The 22,051-nt window shown below is 49.2% G+C and overlaps 1 protein-coding gene across 1 annotated transcript in view; it reads right to left on the bottom strand.

Annotated features, from left to right (window-relative positions):
• CFAP77 (cilia and flagella associated protein 77) overlaps positions 1 to 22,051 on the bottom strand; it is a 160,616-nt gene that overhangs the window by 29,292 nt on the left and 109,273 nt on the right. Inside the window, exons 4-5 of the mRNA XM_054502286.1 lie at positions 6,262 to 6,367; positions 964 to 1,065 (exon numbers count right to left, since the gene is read on the bottom strand). Of these exons, the coding sequence (XP_054358261.1) occupies positions 964 to 1,065; positions 6,262 to 6,367 (208 nt within the window). The remainder of the gene's footprint in view (positions 1 to 963; positions 1,066 to 6,261; positions 6,368 to 22,051) is intronic.

Genomic DNA, 22,051 nt, shown 5'->3' with positions numbered 1-22,051 from the left:
CGGCTCTTACATTGTTCTTTCCCTGCCAAAAGCTGTTGAAGATGAATCCCTGTCTGGGTGCTACAGGGCTACATGGCTGAGCAAACACCAGTTGAGTTCTGAGGCCAGAACGTGGCACGTTCCCTGGGTCTTTATCTAGGTCAGTCTGGGTACACGTTGCACACTTGCCCCAGTCCTTGGTAGACCTTTGCTCCTCTCTCCCCAGGGACATCACTCTGTGGGAAGTTCATGCTGGTTGGCATACATCTGTCTTGTACCTCAAAATTCCCAGCGCAGGATGTCATGCGTCAACTACCCCTTCCCTGGAGGGAGGTTTGGCCCAGACAGCCCCTGCCCCAGGGAGACAGTCTCCACCCCAGGGAGACAGCCTTCTCCCCTGGTGAACAGCCTCTGCCTCAGGTGGACAGCCTCCTTCCTCAAGGGGGACAGCCCTCTCCCCAGGTGGACAGCCTCCTTCCCCAGGTAGACAGCCTCCTCCAGGTGGACAGCCTCCTCTACAGGTGGACAGCCTCCGCCCCAGGTGGACAGCCTCCTCTACAGATGACAGCCTCCTTTAGGTAGACAGCCCCTGCCTCGGGTGGACAGTCTCTGCCTCGGGTGGACAGCCTCCTCTACAGGTAGACCACCTCTGCCTTAGGTGGACAGCCACCCAGCCTCTGCACCCAGATGGTCTGGGTTCAGTCCAAGACTCTGCCACTCCGCAGCATCCACCATGTTTCCTGTCTGGAAAATAGGCCTGGTAGCAGCAGCTGCCCCCTTCAGTGAATGTAAAAAGTCACAAGGCCTCAGCTCCGGGCCTTAGGAAGTGCTCAAGAAACATTAGCTGTTACGATTGCTGCTGCTGCTGTTGTGCTATTAGATGGTGAGAAGCCCACAGAACTTAGAGACAGCAGGTAAGGACCTGGCAAGGTGAGTGGCAGCCAGCAAGGTGCAGGGAGGGGTGTGGATGAAGGTGACACTGACCTTCTGGAAGTGAGGCATGTGCCAGAGGGTGTCCAGCTTCACAGGCGGCTTGTACTTCCTCAGCTGACTGCTCCGGGTCTCATACAGCTTCCCAAGGACCACCTGCAGGCCAGGGAAAGGCAAAGGTGAGACGGTTGCCCGGCTACTTGGAGAAGGCCGTACTGAAGGGATATAGAGACAGAGGGCTGGGATTCTTGGCGTAGCAAGATCCTCGGTCACTTTCCTTCTGGCCCCAGCCCTTCTCCAAGGCTGTTTCACACCACCTGCCTCCATGGTCCTGTCTCTGGCCACAGCTCAGGAGACTGGGGGGGTGGGACCCCAGGACACCCGGAGCATTCCAGTCTCTGGAACATGTGGGATTCCAGCGTGCAGCCACCCTCAGGGCATGCATAGTGTCTCAGTCATCCTTGAACTTGTCCTCCGTGGCTCACGCAGCCCCAGTGGGTCCCCAGGACTCCATGGTGTTTGGATGAAGAAGTGCATGATTCCAGGGGTTAGAGTCTCTTAGAGCAGGTCCTCCATGGCCTGCTCATGCAGGAGTGAGAGCTTCTTCAGGGGACCCAGGGATCCCCCACCACGGTGTCTCTGCAGGTGTGATTTCAGAGATACAGTGGAAGCCCCTCTGCTCCTGACCTGCGTGCCTGTGCCCACTAACAGGTGCCAGCAAGTCCACTGTTAGAGCCACGTAGCTCAAAAGGTCTGTTCTGGACTGACCCAACAGACTTGGCACTTGGCTTCGACTGTGTCATGTCCTAAGATGTGCGAGGGGATGGGGCGTAGGCAGCTGGGGATGGGCTGGAGGCCCTGGTCTGGGAGTCGTCAGTACTGGCTGTGGCCAGAGCCACAGACCTGGCTCAGGGCAGCCCCCGGGGAGTGTTGGGGACAGAGGCCTGGCGGAATAGCCCTGAAGCCATCAATGCTGCCAAGTCCTTTATCTCAGGGCTCAGTTAGGAGGGGCCCTGTGCATGAGCTCACAGGGTCTCAGGTTTCCTTTGTGTATTTTCTCTTAAATTGGGATTCCAAACTGTGGACCTTTCAAGCCCTACAGAACATGGATCTGCCCTGGGGTTCACCAGGCTTATGTTTCCTCTTTCCCTAAAGGCAACTGTCTTCCAAGGGCGGGGCCCAGTAAACCTTCGGCGTCTCCTCGCATGGTGTGAAGCATACAGACAGCACAGTTGACAAATAAAGACTGAACTGAGTTTAATCCAAGATGCTACCACCCCAGTAAACCCCCTTTACTGATTTTATTGTATTAATATTACTGAAAGTATCTGTGGATCACTTACAAGCCCCTCTACCCTTTTTTTTTTTTTTTTTTTTTTGAGACGGAGTGTCACTGTTGCCCAGGCTGAAGTGCAGTGCCGTGATCTAGGCTCCCGGATTCAAGCAATTCTCCTGCCTCAGCCTCCCGAGTAGCTGGGATTACAGGCAACCGCCACCACGCCCAGCTAATTTTTGTGTTTTTAGTAGAGACAGGGTTTTGCCGTGTTGGCCAGTCTGGTCTCAAATTCCTGGCCTCAAGTGATTCAATGGCGTAGGCCTCCCAAAGTGCTGGGATTTCAGGCGTGAGCCACCGCACCTGGTCATATCTAGAAGGTTTTGAAACTATCTTTGAACCAAAGCAGGGAGGCTGTCTAGTTGGGGGTTATGGAGCCAGGCTTTGGAATTAGAGGCAAGCAGTCATGTCACCTGTCTGAGCCTCGGTTCCCTCTGCTGGAAATAGGGTGCCAACGCCCACTGAGCAGGGTTCTTGCAGGGTTTGCTGAATTGAGCTCTGAGCAGGGTGGCTGGCCAAGATGATAGCTCACTTATTGGTAGCTGTTGCCACGAATTTCATCTGGGGTCATCACCATCCAAATCAGGACATACCCCGATGCTTACAGGCTTAAGGAGGACACTGAGGTCTGTGGTGGTGGGGATGGGGCCTTGCAAACTGACCATCTAAGCAAGTCTGGTAAATTGTCTATCAACCCCAGACCACAGCCTCCCATGTTTGGTGGGTTTGTAGCCATTTGTAGGACAATATAGCAGCCACAGAGAATCTTGGAGCAAGATTACGAGGTTGGTACAAGTGTTTTCTGAGTGCCTGCTACACGCTAAGTGATGGAGTTCACAATACCTCCAAATATGCCCCCTTGGCATACTGAAAAAGGCAGAAGTAGGACGTCTCTCTCACATCCCCTGCCCTTCTCCCCTCAAGCAGGTTATGAGACCCTCATTCGAGAGGTGCCCCCCAAAACCTACAGGTAAAGAACATCCTGATAATCTGAACAAACAGGACTTGTGAAGTTTCCCCCAGTTTATCACCAAAAGATCACACTATTCATCCAATCCTGTTTCTCCACAACTGTCCCCTTCTTCACCAAATCCAGCATAAAAATACATGCATTTAACCATTTCTTTGGGCCTTCATTTCCTTACGGAGCCTCATGTGTCACATAAAACTGAAAGACATTTGAATGCTTTTCTCTTGCAAATCTGTCTTTTGAGATAGGGCCCTCAGCCATAAGTCTAGAATGGGTAGAAGGAAAGACATTTTCCTCCCCCCACAGGCACAGTATGGTGGGCCCTCATTTAATCAGACCCCTTTCCGCACCCAATGCAGAAACCAAGACCCCAACAAAGAGAGACTCACTCAGCCACACATGCAGAGCTGGTACCTGCTCCAAACCACACAAGCTGTTTCAGGAGGCTCTGCTTGAAAAAGAGGGGCTCTCTCCTAGAGCAGGAAGATGGGGTGGGTTTACCAACACTCTGGGTTGCGTGAAATACCTGCTAATTAAAACTCCCAGCTCTAAGCTGGGCACAGTGGCTCATGCCTGTAATCCCAGCACTTTGGGAGGCTGAGGTGGGTGGATCACCTGAGGTCAGGAGTTTGAGACCAGCCTGGCTAACATGGTGAGACCCCCGTCTCTACTAAAAATACAAAATTAGCTGGGCCTGGTGACAGGCGCCTGTAATCCCAGCTACTCAGGAGGCAAGGCTGGAGAATCACTTGAACCCAGGAGGTGGAGGTTGCAGTGAGTTGAGATTGCCCCATTGCACTCCAGCCTGGGCAACAAGAGCGAAACTCTGTCTCAAAAACAAACAAACAAACAAACAAAAAAACTCCCAGCTCTAATGCGGGGCTAGAAAGCAGTTTGTGCTGGTAATGCTCCCTCTGAAACCAGCCATTACCACAGCAAGTGGACTCTTGCTTGAGCCATTAACAAATAAACTAGTCATGGGTTGCTCTTAAAATGTTATTACAACGCTGAACTCTTTAATGAGGTGTCTGGCATTCTGCAGACTGCTGAGAAGAGCCAGGAGAGGCCCTGGCACCCACCACGCCTGGAAATCCTCAGCCTCCCACCTCGTGCACCCCTCCTGGCCCCTCCTGAGGGTACCAGGATTTCTAGAAAGACTCCTCCGATCCCCTGGTTGGCCCTAGAACATCACAGGCGCTGTCACTGAGCCCCAGGCTTTTCCGTAAACAGCAGGAGTGGGACCTCTTCTTCAGGAAGAGCCTGGACTCTCAGGCTGGACACACCTAGGTCTGACACTGTTGGCAAATCACTTCATCTCTCGGAGCCCTAGTTTCCCCGTGAAATAAACCAAACTGAGATGATAGGAGGAGAGACTGACCTCAGGGCATTCTCAGAGAACTAAATGCAGAAACTCAGGGTGCATACTCAGCCCAGCCCTCAGCTCAGAGGCTTGGGGAGGGTGCTGGTTGTGATTGTCATGACAACTAGCCACACTGGAGCCATGCCCTTGATGAAGTCTATAAAGTACCGTGTGAACATAGAGTGATTCTGATTTTACCATCATCAGTCTGGACCTACTGCGGAGGAGGCCAATCTGATCTCTCTGAAAGCTCGAGTTTCAGAATATTTTAAAGGAAGTACTATTTTATTTATTTATTTATTATTATTTTTTTTTATCGAGATGGAGTCTTGCTCTGTTGCCCAGGCTGGAGTGCGGTGGCACGATCTTGGCTCACTGCAACCTCCACCTCCTGGGTTCAAGCAACTCTCCTGCCTCAGCCTCCCGAGTAGCTGGGACTACAGGCACATGCCACCACGCCCAGCTAATTTTTTGTATTTTTAGTAGAGACGGGGTTTCACCGTGTTAGCCAGGATGGTCTCGATCTCTGGACATCGTGATCCGCCCGCCTTGACCTCTCAAAGTGCTGGGATTACAGGCGTGAGTCACCGCGCCCAGCCAGGAAGTACCATTTTAGTATCTTTTATTTTGAGAGAGTCTCACTTTGTCGCCCAGGCTGGAGTGAAGTGGTGCAGTCTCAGCTCACTGCAACCTCTGCCTCCCGGGTTCAAGCGATTCTCCTGCCTCAGGATTACAGGTGCCCACTACCATGCCCAGCTAATTTTTGTATTTTTAGGAGAGACAGGAGTTTCACCATGTTGGCCAGGCTGGTCTCAAACCAGGTGATCCACCCACCTCGGCCTCCCAAAGTGCTGGGATTACAGGTGTGAGCCACCGCGCCCAGCCTTGAGTATTTTCACATGTGTATGACAACACAAACGAACAGTTAAAGATGGTTTTCCTTCCTGCTAAAAACCTCACTAACCTGACGTCCTGCTCGTTGCTAGGGACTCCTATCACCAGCAATCGGCAGTGTCTGGACATCCTTGGGACCTCAGCTCAAACTTCCCTGTGCAGGCACTGCCTCCCCAAGCCTCGACTTCCACTCATGGGAAGCAGGGATTACAATGCCTGCCTTGCGGCTTTGGTAGCATAGATGAGAGGATGCACATCATGCACGGGAGGTGTTTGGAATGCTGCTTCCTGGTTAATTTGTAATAAAATGTTACAAAGTTTAATATAATGTGTTCTTTAAGGCACCCTTTCAGAAGTGGTTTCCTTTTCAACTTTGCCTTATTGGCCTTTTCTCTATAGATTGTACAGGACATACTTCTGTGTGGGCCAGGTTGGATTAGTCTAAAATCTGATTTTGGGTGTGTGAAGTTGTGCAGAGGTTTGGTGGGAAGGGTCCCCAGGTAGGAGTCAGGACAGCTGGGTTCTCATCCCCGCTCAGGGTCACACGGGGCGTACTGACTGATGCCCCGGACCCATCTCCTCTACACTCTGAGCTTAGGTAGGGTCTGAACTGGATAATCACCAAGATGCTTTCAGCGCTAGATTCTCTGATGCTGGTCAGAAGATGCAACCTGATTTCCCACTCACCCCCAATGACAAACATACACAAGTGTCATCTCGATGCTTGGCCCTGGCCAGCCCTTCTCTCTTCTCCACCCCATCAGCTGGCAACTTGGGAGCGAGGGCTGCATTTACCTTCTGCTTCTTCTCCAGTTTGATGGCTTTCTGGGCGGCCTTTTGTTCCTGTACCCACAGCTGCAGGTACCGGTGCTGCAGCAGATCAAAGAAGGGTGTGGAAGGCCTGGAGGGAAGAAGTCCAGACAGAGTTTGAGGCCCCGGAAAGACCAGAGGCACCCGCTCCACACTCCCCGCCCCCGGGAGCCTCCTAAACGTCAGGGGCTGTGGGGCACATCACTCCCACCGCTGTGAAAACCTCTCTCCCAGCGCTCAAAAGCCACGAAACAGGTCCCTCACATGGCTTATGAGTGCTGGACCTGGGATGGTGGTAAGACTCCCTCCTTGACCAGACGTTAGAGGTCTGGTCCTCTGAGCTCTCTTTCTCACTAGGCCTCATCCCTGGGCCCTTGATCTGCTGAAGCCAGTTTTAGCCAAGAGTCCCGCTACGTTGATTTCCCCACCCTTTCACATCTGATTACACTTGACAGCTGATTAAGTTCCTCACCCGCACCCCTGATATCTGATGACCTTGGCCTGCCTTTAGCAAGGATCTTCCTGCCTTGACGTCTCCTCTTAGTAATTTTCCATCCACTGACCCCGCCCCTCCGCTAAACATTCCCACTTCTGTTGTATCTGGAATTGAACTCAGTTCTATACTGAAGCCTCTCCCCTTTTGCAATAGTATTGAATAAAATGTCTTTACCACCTTTAATCAGTGTCTCGCTCTGGTTCTCTTTGACAATGATTTCCAGCCAAGGAGCACTTACCCTAGGCGTTTTGTATGCTCCACCCCTTCCCAACACGAAAATGGATACTAGTATTATTCCCATCTTATAGATGAGAAGGGTAAGATCCCAGAGCAGCATGGAAGCACCGCAAGGCAGACCCACTCAGCCACAAGCCTCTGTGCCACAAGCAGCGAATGGCCAACTGCTCCCAGGTGGGACCTAATCTCTAAACAGGTTGAGAGATGGAATATCCAAATGGACAATGGCCAAACCACATATAAAAGTAGAACTATGGGCTGGGCGTGGTGGCTCACGCCTGTAATCCCAGCACTTTGGGAGGCCGAGGCAGGTGGATCACCTGAGGTCAGGAGTTTGCCACCAGCCTGGCCAACATGGTGAAGCCCTGTCTCTACTAAAAATACAAACATTAGCTGGGTGTGGTGGCGTGTACCTGTAATCCCAACTACTAGGAAGGCTGAGGCAGGAGAATTGCTTGCACCTGGGAGATGAAGGTTGCAGTGAGCCAAGATCATGTCACTGCACTCCAGCCTGGGCAACATAGCAAGACTCTGTCTCAAAAAAAAAAGAACTATGAGCCACAATCTGCAGCATCTAGGCCAGGAAACCAGCCCGTTTTGTACAGTAACCAGCCCAGGAAGCCACCTGCTATGCCAGACTTGTAGGAAGTCAGACTGTGGTCTCTACCAGCAGGCCAGGAAGCCAAACAATAACCTTGAAACAGCCAACCCAGAATGTCCAGGACTTGGTTAATAACTCCCGGCTCCCCTAAGTTTTGTATCCACTTGTAGCTTAGAACTAACCAGAGAAAACTAAATGAGCACCCCTAACCAGTCCCATAGGATGCCCCCATATATATAAGATAGATATCTAGAATTTATGATGTATATCACATATATGATGCATATACATATATTTCTATTTTCATGAGGAAGAAAATGAGAAGATAAACCAAACTTATTAACTAAGAAGCCACCTGTAGAATGAGGGAGAGAACAGGAAGGAAATGACAGAAAGGAAAGCTGGAACTTTTTGAATAGATTTTGTGTTCTAGTTTTGACTTTGGAAACATAAAAAATGGGTTTTTGCTAATTATGAAAAAATTAAAGAGAAAGGATTAGCATTTACCCCAAATAACAATAGGAGAAAGCAAATGAACCTAATTGTATGTCAAGTTGTGGCATAACCACAGATGATTTCAAGTGACTTTATTTATTGAGGTGGAGTCTCATGCTGTCACCCAGGCTGGAGTACAGTGATGCAATCTCAGCTCACTGCAACCTTGCCTCCCAGGTTCAAGTGATTCTCCCACCTCAGCCTACTGAGCAGCTGGGATCATAGGCACCAGCCACCACGCCCAGCTAATTTTTTGTATTTTTAGTAGAGACAGAGTTTTGCTGTGTTGACCAGGCTGGTCTCAAACTCCTGACCTCAAGTGATCTGCCCACCTTGGCTTCCTAAAGTGCTGGGATTACAGGCGTGAGCCACCTCACCCTGCTTCAAGTGACTTTAAAAGAGATTTGAGTAGAATATCCCTAGTGTAAGATATCCTGAGGATAAAAAGAACCATGAGGAAATCTGAAGCCATGTCCTTGTTGCTAATAATAATGTTGATATTGTCAGTTTGAAACTATTATGTATACATTCCAGGATAAAGCAAATTAGTAATTATATACATGCCATTAGGAGAAAACAAATACCTATATAAAATCAAAGAAGTAGAAAAAAAACCTCTGTAATTTTAAATTTGAATTGTAAATATCATTATGAACTGGTTAGTTTTCCTCTTGATAAAAAGTAACATGTTTCCTATCCCTATCTCTGTCCACTGTAAAAGTCTAGAAGTGACAACAACTCAGTAGCAGTGAGCACCCCTAGTGCCCAGACTGTGGTCTCTAAGTGCCGTTCTCCGCTCAAAAGAACCAGGGATCACTGGAGAAATGGCTGATCTCTGTGCCCAGGAGGTCCCCATGCCAGAAGCAAGAAAGCTGTTAGAGGCTACTAGGAGACATGGTAATGGACCACAGGGGCCAGCCCAAATTGGCCAAAGACAGGACGATTTGAGCATTAGACAGAATAACAATGGCCGTGAGTTGAAATCCATCATATAGCACTCTCTATATGACATGTGGAGATATATGTATAATTCTGGTGGGGAAAAAAGGAAAACCTCGTTGTGCAGTTTGGAGGTTGCTAGGCCACAAAACCATTATTCTGAAAATAAATAACAGAGCATTTCCCTGCCTTTCCTGTAAAAACTGCATCTTGGGGTAACCAAATAGGTGATAAGGGAAAGTTCTTTTTTTTTGAGATGGAGTCTCGCTCTGTCGCCCATGTTGGATAGCCAGTGGTGCTATCTCAGGTCACTGCAAGCTCCGCCTCCTGGGTTCACGCCATTCTCCTGCCTCGGCCTCCCGGGTAGCTGGGACTACAGGTGCCCGCCACCATGCCCAGCTAATTTTTTGTATTTTTAGTAGAGATGGGGTTTCACCGTGTTAGCCAGGATGGTCTCGATCTCCTGACCTCGTGATCCGCCCGCCTTGGCCTGCCAAAGTGCTGGGATTACAGGCATGAGCCACCGCGCCTGGCCGGAAAAGTTCTTTATAGAAAAACCAGAGCTCATAAATGCAGGAGGAATGACAGAATTAGTGGGGAAATCAGTGTTTTGCGACTCCTAATGAAATAATGGATCTAGGGAACATTCATCTGTGGCTGCTAAAATGATTAGGTGGAGGCTGATGGGGAGCTTCCCAGCAGATGGGTCATGCTGCAGCAGCTGAACTGAATGACCAGCGCTTTATATGATCATCATTTTATTATTGTGGTAAATATACACAACATAAAATTGACCCCAGTTATCAATCTTGACATCACTGACAGTGACATATAGATACTCTGCCAGAAGTGATATGCTAGGAGGGATGCTGGGCTGCCTACCAAATATGTTCGGGGGGAAAAACCCAAAGTAAACTGGAAGGTAGTCAAGCCTCTAGACCAGCGTTGTCAAATTACCTCTTTTTCTTTTCCTTTTTTTTTTCTTTTTGAGACAGAGTCTCACTCTGCTGCCCAGGCTGGAGTGTAGTGGCAGGATCTCGGCTCACTGCAACCTCCACCTCCTGGGTTCAAGTGACTCTCCTGCCTCAACCTCCTGAGTAGCTGGGACTACAGGCACCCACCACCATGCCCAGCTAATTTTTGCATTTTTAGAAGAGATGGAGTTTGGCCATTTGGCCAGGCTGGTCTCGAACTGTTGACCTCAGGTGATCCACCCACCTTGGCCTCCCAAAGTGCTGGTATTACAAGCGTGAGCCACTGCACCTGGCATCAAATTACTTTCAATAGAAAAAAACTGCAATTACTTTTGTACCAACCTAATATAACGTGAGCTACCCTGTAACCCACCCCAAACCAAGGAACGCCTGGAGCCACCAGCAGCTGGAAGAGGCAGGAAGGGTCCTCGGCTAGAGCCCTGGGAGGGAGCGGGGCCTGCTGACTCCTGTTTCATGCTTCTGGCCTCCAGAATTGTGAGAGAATCATTTCCTATTGTGTAAGCCACCAACCTCGTGGTAATTTGTGACACCGGCCACAGGGCACTCATACACAGGGGTTCCTCAGCCTACACGCTGGGAAACATCGATGGGAACCACCTTTCCCATGAGCGGTATCCAGAACACGGCCAGTGACTGGAACATGAAGAGTCTTCGGCAGCTGAAGGGCCCTTTGAGCAGCGTTTCTCAAACTATGCACCTGGGTCACCTTGGGATCTCGGTCAGGGCACCTCTGGTTCAGTCACGTGGGGCAGCTAGAGGCGCTGCATCCAGGCCTCATGCTTCAAGGCTTAAGGACCTGGAGATGATCTAACCCCAGGCTGTGAGCCTCCCAAAGTCCTATGAAGGTGCAGGTGATTATTTCTGTGCAGCTATGGAAAGACTTTCGTCTAGGGAGAGAATCCGCAGTTTTTATCCGATATTCTCGGCCTCCCAAGTGGCTGGGACCTCAGGCGTGTGCCACCATATCTGGCTAATTTTTGTTTATTTTTTGTAGAGATAGGGGTCTCACTATGTTGCCCAGGCTGGTCTCCAACTCCTGAGTTGAAGTGATCCTCCTGCCTCTGCCTCCCAAAATGTTGGGATTACAGGCGTGAGCCACCGCGCCTGGTTTATGTGTTTTTCAAAGATGCAAATGCCCCAGGAAGGGGTCAGAACCTCAGAACTTACCCCGTGACTTAATTTCACAGAAAAAAAGAATGAGGAAATGGAGGTGCTGAGAGGGGAAGCGTCTCCCAGGGTCACACAGCTCAGGACCGGAGATGGCAGACCTCGAGCCTCTCACTCTGCGTTTTAGGTGGCCTGCATGGTGGTCTTCAACTTTGAAATCATTGTCAACACTTAAAAATTAAAATTTTTTCCATTCAAAAAACAGCTTCCTGGAGTGTCTTGACATTTTGTAAGTTCTGCCCGTGCTGGACTGCACTCCTGGCTGCAGCAATTGGCCGGCGCTGAGTAAAAGCTCCCCTTCCGCCCCAGGCCTCACCCTGCCGTGTCGCCCAACCAGGCTGGCTCCACTCTCTGCCGGGCTCCTCCACGTGTTTCAGCTTATGGCCCAGAGACAGCTGTAGAGCTAAACCAGACCCTAAATATCCACTCCCTGGGCCCTGACCATGCTCCTAGGCCAGTCTGCCTCCCCTCCACGCAGCTCTCTTTGGGCCGGGGCTGAGCTGGGATTCTGTCTGAGCAAAGGTTCAGCAGCTTCAAGCTGCCGCCCCTGCTCAGAGGTCCTTCAGACAGCAGCCCGTGGTGCAGCTACAAACGGTGCTTCTTTGTTTTCCAGTTCTTTTACCCCTGCGGTGACTTTTATTACTTAATTATTACACACCCCATGCTTCTGAGCAGCCTAATTTATCGCTGTGTTTTCTAATGACACTAGACTCGTAATCTGAAAATATCTACCCCAAGAGGCCGTTCTCAACAGAAAAGCTCTCTTCTCAGCAGTCTCCGGCACATCCATCGCCACCACAAAGGCACCCTCAGCCCTCCTGCGGGCTCGGCTGACATCCTCGTGTCTTGCTCCGGCCAGCAGCTCTTATTATCGGGAAAGGGGCTTGGGGCATGAGAGTAACCGACAAACCCTGGGAGTCCCAACAGCCCCAGCCTCGGTTCTCTGAAGGAGACCAGCAGGCTGTGCTCGCTTCTGCTCTGGCTCATTACCTTGGATACAAAGGTGGAGAAGCTGGTCTGACATGGGAAGAACCTAGGATATAAGTCAGATCATATCGCCCCTTGTTTAAAATGCCTTCTGTGGCCCCCCCATGTCTTAGCCTAAGCCCAGACTCATTGCCCGGGCCACAGGGCCCTTCCAGCGGCTCCTGCCTCCTTCTCCAGCTCCTTCCTGACATTCATGCCACCCCTCACCTCATCTTCCAAGCCCTGGAATCCTCTTTCTCTCGCTCAGCACACACTCAGCTTCCCCTTTGCTTTCAGGTCCCAGTAGTGAGGCCACCTCCCCAACCAGCCCATCCCAGGACAGCCCTGGTCTGGCGCCCTCCCACGCGGGGCGCTCATTCATTCGTTTGTTTGCTGATTTACAGCAGGTCTTGGCCATTGGCCACCAACATCACGAGGGCGGGGATGGTTTATATCTGGTGTGAACTGGCACAGTGCTGCTCTCAGTAATTATTTCTTGTTGAAAAAGACTGAGAGAGAAAGAGAGGACACACGGGGGAGGGAAGGGGGGGAAGGAGACAGAGAGAAAGACTAGGCAGAATTTTAGGAGATACACTTTTCATAATTCAGGATATTGTAAATTCGGCTATATATGAGTTATAATAAACCAAAAGAAGCGAATGGAGGGAAATTGCAACTCAATGGAGGAAGGATAGTCTTTTCAACAAATGGTGCTGGAGCCTTGGACATCTTGGACAAAACAAACAACGAAGCAAACAAACATAACAAACTCAACCTAAGTCTCACACCTGATACAAGAATTAACTCAAATGGATCACAGATTTAAATACAAAACACTAAACTATACAACTTCTAGAAGAAAACACAGGAGAAAATGTTTGGGATCTAAGGCTACGTAAAGAGTTTCTTAGACTCAACACCAAAAATATAACCCATGAAAGAAAAAAACTACTGGGCTTCCTCAGAATTAAAAATGTTTGCTCCGTGGGAGATCTGGTTCAGAGGATGGAGAGACAAGCTATAGACAGGGAGAACACATCTGTAAACCATATATCTGGCAAAGGACTCGTATCTAGAATAAAAAACTCCCAAAACTCAACACAAATCAAAACCAAAAAAACCCCCAAACAATCCCATTAGAAAATTGATGGCCAGGCATGATGGCTCACGCTGTAATCCCAGCAGTTTGGGAGGCCGAGGGGGGGCAGATCACCTGAGGTCAGGAGTTCGAGACCAGCCTGGCCAACATGGTGAAACCTTGTCTCTACTAAAAATACAAAAATTAGCCGGGCATGGTGGTGGGTGCTTGTAATCCCAGCTAATCAAGAGGCTGAGACACAAGAATCGCTTGAACCTGGCAGATGGAAGTTGCAGTGAGCCGAGATTGCACCACTGCACTCCAGGATGGGTGACAGAGAGAGAGAGACTCTGTCTCAAAAAAAAAAAAGAAAATTGGCAAAGCCTAGCCCGGTGGCTCAGGCCTGTAATCCCCCCATGTTGGGAGTCCAAGGTGGGAGGATTCCTTGAGCCCAAGAGTTTGAGACCAGCCTGGGAAACATGGCAAAACCCTCTCTACAAAAACCAAAAAAAAAAAAAAAAAAAAAAAAAAAGAAAGAAAAGAAAGAAAGAAAGAAAATAGGCAAAAGACATGAAGAAACATTTCATCAAAGAGAATATATGGATGGCAAACAAACACATGAAAGAATAGTCAACATCTGTAGCCATTAGAGAAATGCAAATGAAGACTATGATATCACTATGCCCCCATTAGTACAGCTAAAATAAGAGGGCATAATGACACTACCAAATGAGGATGCACAGAAACTACAGCTCCCATGCACTGCTGGTGAGGATGGAAAATGGCACAGCCACTCCAGAAAACTGTTTGGCAGTTTCTTTTTCTTTTCTTTTCTTTTTCTTTTCTTTTTTTTTTTTTTTTTGAGACAGAGTCTTGCTCTGTCGCCAGGCTGGAGTGCAGTGGTGCGATCTCAGCTCACTGCAACCTCCGCCTCCCAGGTTCAAGCAACTCTCCTGCGTCAGCCTCCCGAGTAGCTGGGATTACAGGTGCCTGCCACCACACCCAGCTAATATTTTGCATTTTTAGTAGAGACGGGGTTTCACCGTGTTAGCCAGGATGGTCTCGATCTCCTGACCTCGTGATCCGTCCGCCTCGGCCTCCCAAAATGCTGGGATTACAGGCGTGAGCCACCGCGCCCGGCCAAGTACATGTTTAGTTTTTTAAGAAACTGCCGGCCGGACGCGGTGGTTCATGTCTGTAATCCCAGCATTTTGGGAAGCCGAAGCGGACGGATCATGAGGTCAGAAGATCGAGACCATCCTGGCTAACACGGTGAAACCCCGTCTCTACTAAAAATACAAAAAAATTAGCCAGGCGTGGTGGCGGGCACCTGTAGTCCCAGCTACTCGGGAGGCTGAGGCAGGAGAATGGCATGAACCCGGGAGGTGGAGGTTGCAGTGAGCTGAGATCGCACCATTGCACTCCAGCCTGGGTGACAGAGTGAGACTCCGTCTCAAAAAAAAAAACCAAAAAAACAAAAAAAATACTAAACACATACTTACCAGATGGCCCGGCAATTGCTCTCCTGGGCATTTATTCCAGAGAAATGAAAGCTTAGGTTGACCTAAAAACTTATTCACAAATGTTCATAGCAGCTTTACTTTATTATTTGTTTGTTTAATTTTTTTTTCTTTAAAGATGTAATTGAAGAATACATAGTGGCTTTAGCTGTAACAGCGCAAAACTGGAAAACAAAAACGTCCTTCAATGAATGAATGAAAAGGAGAGGATGAAAAGACAAGCTATAGACCAGGAGAACATCCAGTTCCATCCATACCATGGAATACCACTCAGCAATGAAAAAGAATGAACTCTCCCTACATGCAACATCTTGGATGAACTCTAGGCCTTATGCTGAGCAAAAAAGGCCAACCTCAAAAGGTTACACGCTGTGTGATTCCATATATTTAACATTCTTGAAATTTTCCAGGCATTGAGAAATAGAGGGAAGCAGGGTTCACTATAGGGGGTGTGAGGAAGATCTTTGGATGAAAGAACAGTTTTGTGTCTTGATTGTGTCACACAAATCTACACATGTGATAAAACGGCAAGAACTAAATACATCACACACACACACATACACACATGCACACATGCAGATGAGGGCATATAAAACTGGCAGCTGAATGGAATCTGTGCATAGTACCAATGTCAAGTGTTTGGTTTTCATTTTGCAATCTAGTTATGTGAAATTTTGTCATTGTGGGGAACTGGGTGAAGAGGACGTGGGCTTTCTCTGTACAAACTTTCTCTTTAAAACTTTCTGTGGATTTACAATCATTTCAAAGTAAAATATTTTTTAAATGCAATCAAGCATGCTAGCAGAAAGACTGAAATAGCTTTATACTTTTATAGAAAAATATTTAAAAATTACTATCATATATGGGGGCCAAACATGGTGGCTCACACCTGTAATCCCAGCAATTTGGGAGGCCATCGCAGGTGGATCATTTGATGTCAGGAGTCTGAGACAAGCCTGGCCAATATGGTGAAACCTGGTCTCTACTAAAAACACAAAAATTAGCCAGGCGTGGTGGCGCATGCCTGTAGTCCCGGCTACTCAGGAGACTGATGCAGGAGAATCACTTGAACTCAGGAAGCAGAGGTTGCAGTGAGCCGAGATTGTGCCATTGCACTCCAACCTGGGCATCACAATGAGGCTCCATCTCAAAAAAAAAATTACTATCATATAAAGAGGTAATCAAAGAGTATAGGGCCAAAAAATATAGGGTAAAAATAAATATGGGGTGTATCGGTCAGGCGCAGTGGCTCACGCCTGTAATCTCAGCACTTTGGGAGGCCGAGGCGGGTGGATCATGAGGTCAGGAGATAGAGACCATCTTGGCTAACTCGGTGAAACCCTGTCTCTACTAAAAATACAAAAAATTAGCTGGGCGTGGTGGCGGGCGCCTGTAGTCCCAGCTACTCGGGAAGCTGAGGCAGGAGAATGGTGTGAACCCGGAAGGCGGAGCTCGAAGTGAGCCGAGATCTCGCCACTGCACTCCAGCCTGGGCGACAGAGCAAGACTCCACCTCAAAAAATGAATAAATAAATAAATAAATATGGCGTGTGTCGATTAATTTTTTTTTTTTTTTGAGACAGTCTTGCTCTGTTGCCCAGGCTGAAGTGCAGTGGCACAATCCCTGCTCACTGCAACATCCGCCTCCCAGGTTCAATTCTCGTGCCTCAGCCCCCTGAGTAGATGGTATTACAGGTGTGCACCACCGTGTTGGCTAATTTTTGTATTTTTAGTAGAGACGGGGTTTTACCATATTGGCCAGGCTAGTCTCCAACTCCTGGCCTCAAGTGATCTGCCCATCTTGGCCTCCCAAAGTGCTGGGATTACAGGCATGAGCTACCGCGCCCGTCTTTAATTTTTTTAAGTATGTTATTTTCCCGGATTTTTGTGGTTTGTGGTATTGGTCAGCTAATTTCAATTTGCAATTTGTTCTGATTTCTTTTCTCGTCCTAATTAATTATTCAGTTTTGTGCCTGAATTTGTATTCATGATTTTGAATTTTTTTTCTGAAAGAGGGCCCCCAAGCTTGAATAAGCTCCAGGCTTATTATCCCACAAAACCTGGAGCTGTCCTGAATGCAGGGAAGATTTTGATTTTTTAATTAGCCTGAGAGAATATCATGTACAATTTTGTGCCAATAAATGAAATAAATTAGGCAATTCTTCCAGGAAAATATAAAAGATCAAAGTTGACTGAAGTGCTTATACAAAACTTTAGTAGAGCCTTGGAAACCAGGCCTGGGTACTTTTATTTATTTATTTTTGAGACGGAGTCTTGCTCTGTCGCCTAGGCTGGAGTGCAGTGGCATGATCTCTGCTCACTATAACCTCCAACTCCCCAGCTCCAGTGATTCTCCTGCCTCAGCCTCCTGAGTAGCTGAGATTACAGGCTCACGCTGCCACGCCCGGCTCATTTTTGTATTTATTTATTTATTTTTTAAGTAGAGACAGGGTTTCGCCATGTTGGCCAGGCTGATCCAAACTCCTGACCTCAAGTGATCTGCCCCTCTTGGCCTCCCAAAGTGCTGGGATTGCAGGCATGAACCACAGTGCCTGACTCCAGGTACTTTTACACACAAGCTCTCCCAATTGTGCTATAGAAACTATTCCAGAACTTTGCAGAACTTTTTCCAAAACAGCTTCCCAAATCATTTATGATCACAAACCGAGACAAGGAGAATATACACGCTACTGGTCAGCCTCAATTATAAACACAAATCAAAGAATAAAAAGTAAAGTAGGGTGGGTGCAGTGGCTCATGCCTATAATCCCAGCACTTTGGGAGGCCAAGGTGTGTGGATCTCTTGAGCTCAGGAGTTCAAGACCAGCCTGGGCAACATGGCAAGACCTTGTCTCTAAAAAAAATTAGAAAATATAAAAAAGGATGCTATGTAAAATAGCACCAAATCAAATAGGCTAATGCATTAACAGCAAAGGCCCCTTGTAATATCTTGCATTCATCCTGGAGCCTGGGAGTGGGGGTGGCGGCGCAGAAACCAGACACATGGACACAGCTCACTCCCTGCCACTTCTCACCAAGCAGCCAGCCAGGGGAGGAAAGAAATTCATCTTCCAATGAAATTGGGAGTATTGATGCTACCTGAGCCTGGGCATATTAATTAGAGCATGGAGATTGCCTTTTGTAATTAGAAGTGACCAGAGAAGCCAAGGAAGCCTGAGGTTTCACCTAAGGGACCGGGAAAGAAGTCGACCCTTAGAGCAGGTGTGAACAGGCCCCTCAGTCAAGGGCTCAGGTGTTCTCGGACCCCCCTGTGCCTCCCAGTTGTTCACTGAGCTGGTCACATTTGTAAAAGTGACGGCCTTCATGATGAAATATTATGCAGCTGCCAAAAAGAATGAAGTGGCTCTGTGTGTAATGAGCCAGAGAGATCCCTGAGACATGTCATGCGTAAAACAAGAAGTCAGGGGAGGAGACATACAGTACAGGTGCCTCTGCACAAACGTGGGTGGATAGGAAAAAAAGACTGAGAGGCCAGGCGCAGTGGCTCATATCTGTAATCCCAGCACTTTGGGAGGCCGAGGTGGGTGGATCACTTGAGGTCAGGAGTTCCAGACCAGCCTGGCCAATGTGGTGAAACCCTGTCTCTACTAAAAAATACAAAAATTAACCGGGCATGGTGGCAGGTGCCTGTAATCCGAGCTATTCGGGAGGCTGAGGCAGGAGAATCGCTTGAACCCGGGAGACGGAGGTTACAGTGAACTGAGATCATGCCACGGCACTCCAGCCTGGACAACAGAGTGAAACCCTGTCTCAAAAAAAAGAAAAAAAAAGAAAGAAGAAAGAAGCCTACCAGTGATGTCCACAGCGAGGCCCGAGGCAGGGGAGCAGAACTAGGGATGGGGTAAGGGAGACTTTCATCTTTCAGCTTACTTAGTGGTTGTATATGATCCTTCTGCAAAGAATAGAGGAAAAAACGGAAAAAAAAAAGACTCCTGAGAGTCGGCTGAGGCTGTGTGGCCGGTGGTGAGGGTGATGGATTCCAGTCTCCAGACTCGGGGTCAGGACGCATTCCCAGCTCCACCTGCCATGCACAGGTCCACACCGAACATCAGATTAGAACTCTCCAGGCCGCTTGTTTTCCACCACAAAGCACCCGGGGGTGATCCTGCCTTCCTGGAGCCATGGGGAGAGCCCAGCCCTACCCCACCATGCACTGGGGACATCTAGCATTTCCCTGTGTACTTGACCTTTCTAGAATGCAGCTTTAGGAGTCGTTTTTCCTGTTGTCTTCCATAACCATTTTTTGATGTTACCTTACAACACGTTCAGTTTTTTAAGTAAATGTAGTTCTTTACGGTAAAATATAGGCATTTTTCCCACCCCCAGAATGAACGATTTTTGCCCCAGGCGGAGAGCCCCTGTGGTAACAATTACAGCCGTCCTTTCTGCAGCTTTCTTTTGAGGCACTGAAGGGGTTCACATGGAGGATCTTAATTATTTATCCTCACTAAATGAGCACGGAAAAGGTGGAAATGGGAAGCGAGGCCCAGAGAGGTCAAATGGCTTGCCCAGGGTCACACAGCACACTCCAGTAGCAAAGCCTGGACTCCCACCCTTCTGGCTGCCGTGTCTCCAGCCAAGAGAATTCGAATCAATTTTCACAAAAGAGAGGGCAGTTAAGGCTGAACAACACTGCCAGCAAGCCAGCTGCAGATAGAAGCCAAGTCCAGGGGCCCTGGCTATTTTCATATAGGACCCCAGACTTTCCCAGACACCATCCTTTGTCCCTGTACCCTGCAACAGCCCCCATCCCCTGGCCCCCTGCTCCTCATAGGAGCCAGGGCTTTTTAAAAAAATGCAAGTCTGGGGCCAGGTGCAGTGACTCACTCCTGTAATCCCACCACTTTGGGAGGCCGAGGCAGGTGGATCACTTGAGGTCAGGAGTTCAAGACCAGCCTAGCCAAAAAGGTGAAACCCTGTGTCTACTAAAAATGCAAAAATTAGCTCGGCATGGTGGCGTGCACCTGTAGTCTACTTGGGAGGCTGAGGCAGGGGAGTCGCTTGAACCCGGGAGGCGGAGGTTGCAGCGAGCTGAGATTTTGCCACTATACTCCAGCCTGGGTGACAGAGTGAGACTTCATCTCAAAAAAAAAAAAAAAAAAAAAAAGCATGTCTGTTTCTGTCTTTCTTAGCACAACTGGTGGCTTCCCATTGCCCCTGGGAGTGCATGATTCTCGAGGGTCTCCAGCTCAGTCCCTCTCCTACCCCCTCCCAAATGTAGAGTCCTCCCACACCTCCTCCTGGACTCCTCTCCTTCACCTGGCGGACCCCTCTCGAGACCTCCCTTAGCTCTGCCCACTCTGCCATGCCTGCACTTTGCACATGCGAAGGTGTTTGAAGTTCTTTGTAATAGTTGGCTCAGGGTCCACCTTTCCCACCAGGGTCTGAGCTCCACCTAGCAGGGATAGTGCTGTGTTGTCCTCTCCAAATCTCCAGGCCTGGACTGTCTGCACTCAGTAGAGAAGCCGAGTGACTCTGTAAGCCTTTGGAAACTCCTTTCCTGAGGACCTGTGGCCTCAACTGCAATGCCCAGGAAGAGATCTTTGGAAGAAATGGGCTTTTCCTTGGGGAACCTAGTGAAGGGTGGGGTGGCCCCAATATCCTTCAGAACGGGTGCAAGCACCGAGGACACGTGGCCTCTTGATTCCCTTCTCTCTCTCTCATGGGAAGATCAGCCGTTAAGTCGGCATGTCAGAGCCGATCCTGGATCCTCACAGCCCTGGAGAACAGAGAGCCCAGCCAGGCCGGCAGACGCCGTGGAAGCAACCCTTTCCTGAAGACGAATGAGAGGAGGTTCCTGAAGCCGAGGAACGGGCTGGAGGAGCCAGGGAGATCTGCTGCTCTCAGACCTGTTCCTTATGAATCTTCAGGACTGTGTTCAGAAGTAATTCAGGCTTGAGAACGTCTGTGCTTCTGTGTGATACTGAAAGGGTCTGCCCGGGCACTGGGGTGGGGATGCAGGACTGCGGGCTGCTCCGAGGCAGGACGGCCCTCCTGGCCTTCGAGGCTCTTCAGAGCCCAGAGACAGAGGAATGGAGGGCTGGCCCTGAGCCAGTGTCTGGGGAGGGGCTCCTGGGCTGGGGGGCAGAAGAAATTGGGTCAGGTCCACACCAGACCTGAGGCCGGGAGCTTGGTGAGGGCTGGGGATCCTCCTGGAGGCAGGGGAAGGCACTGACTGAGAAGGGACATGAGGGACTTCTGGGATATGGAAATGTGCTGTATCTTTTAATTAATTAATTTACTTAGAAACTGGCTGGTGTGCGGTGGTGCGATCCTAGCTCACTACAGCTTTAATCTTCCAGGCTCAAGCAATCCTCTCGCCTCAGCCTCCTGAGTAGCTGGGACTACAACGCTCACCACCATAACTGGCTAATTTTTAAATTTTTGTAGAGGTGGGAGTCTCACTATGTTGCCCAGGCTGATATTGAACACCTGGCCTCAAGCAATCTTCCCACTTTGGCCTCCTGAAGTCCTGGGATTACAGGTGTGAGCCGCTGTGCCTGGCCTGGAAATGTACTATATCTTCATTGGATACCCAGGTGTATAAATTTGTCAAAACTCATCGAATTGTGCATGGATCATTGTATTGTCTGAAAATTACACCTCAATAAGGCTGTTTCAAAAGAAAAACTAAAAAGACGAGATTGAGGAGTAAATGGCTGAGGCAGGAGTTATAGCAGAAGAAAGGCTTTATGACTGTACTAGAGATGGTTTCTGAGTGAGAGGAGAGGGGAGGGGGCACGATGCCAGACACTGTTGCGGTGTAGCAGAGTGGATTAACATGGGGGAGGGGGAATGGTACAGGATTTGAGGGCCCAAGGACATTTCAGGGGGAGGAAGGAGACAGCAGAAGGGCGGTGCACCTTGTGAATGAGATCTCAACTCTACGTTCACTCGCTCGTTAGTCCATCCATCCACCCATCCACCCACCCGTTCATCCATCTATCCACCCATCCTCCCATCCACCCACCCATCCATCCACCTATCCATCCATCCATCCATTCATCCACCCACCCACTCACCCACCCACTCATCCATCCATCCATCCATCCATCCATCCATCCATCCATCCATCCATCCATCCACCCACCCATCCATTCATCCATCCATCCATCCATCCATTCATCCATCTACCCACCCACCCATCCACCCACCCATCCATCCACCCACCCACTCATCCATCCATCCATCCATCCATCCATCTATCCATCCATCCACCCATCCACCTACCCACCCACCCAACCATCCATCCATCCATCCA

The sequence above is a fragment of the Pongo pygmaeus genome, chromosome 13 (genome assembly GCF_028885625.2).
Source record: "Pongo pygmaeus isolate AG05252 chromosome 13, NHGRI_mPonPyg2-v2.0_pri, whole genome shotgun sequence".
Taxonomy (NCBI): Eukaryota; Metazoa; Chordata; class Mammalia; order Primates; family Hominidae; genus Pongo; species Pongo pygmaeus.
The sequence above is the reverse complement of the archived record's forward strand: the minus strand, read 5'-3'. Positions and strand labels throughout refer to the sequence as shown.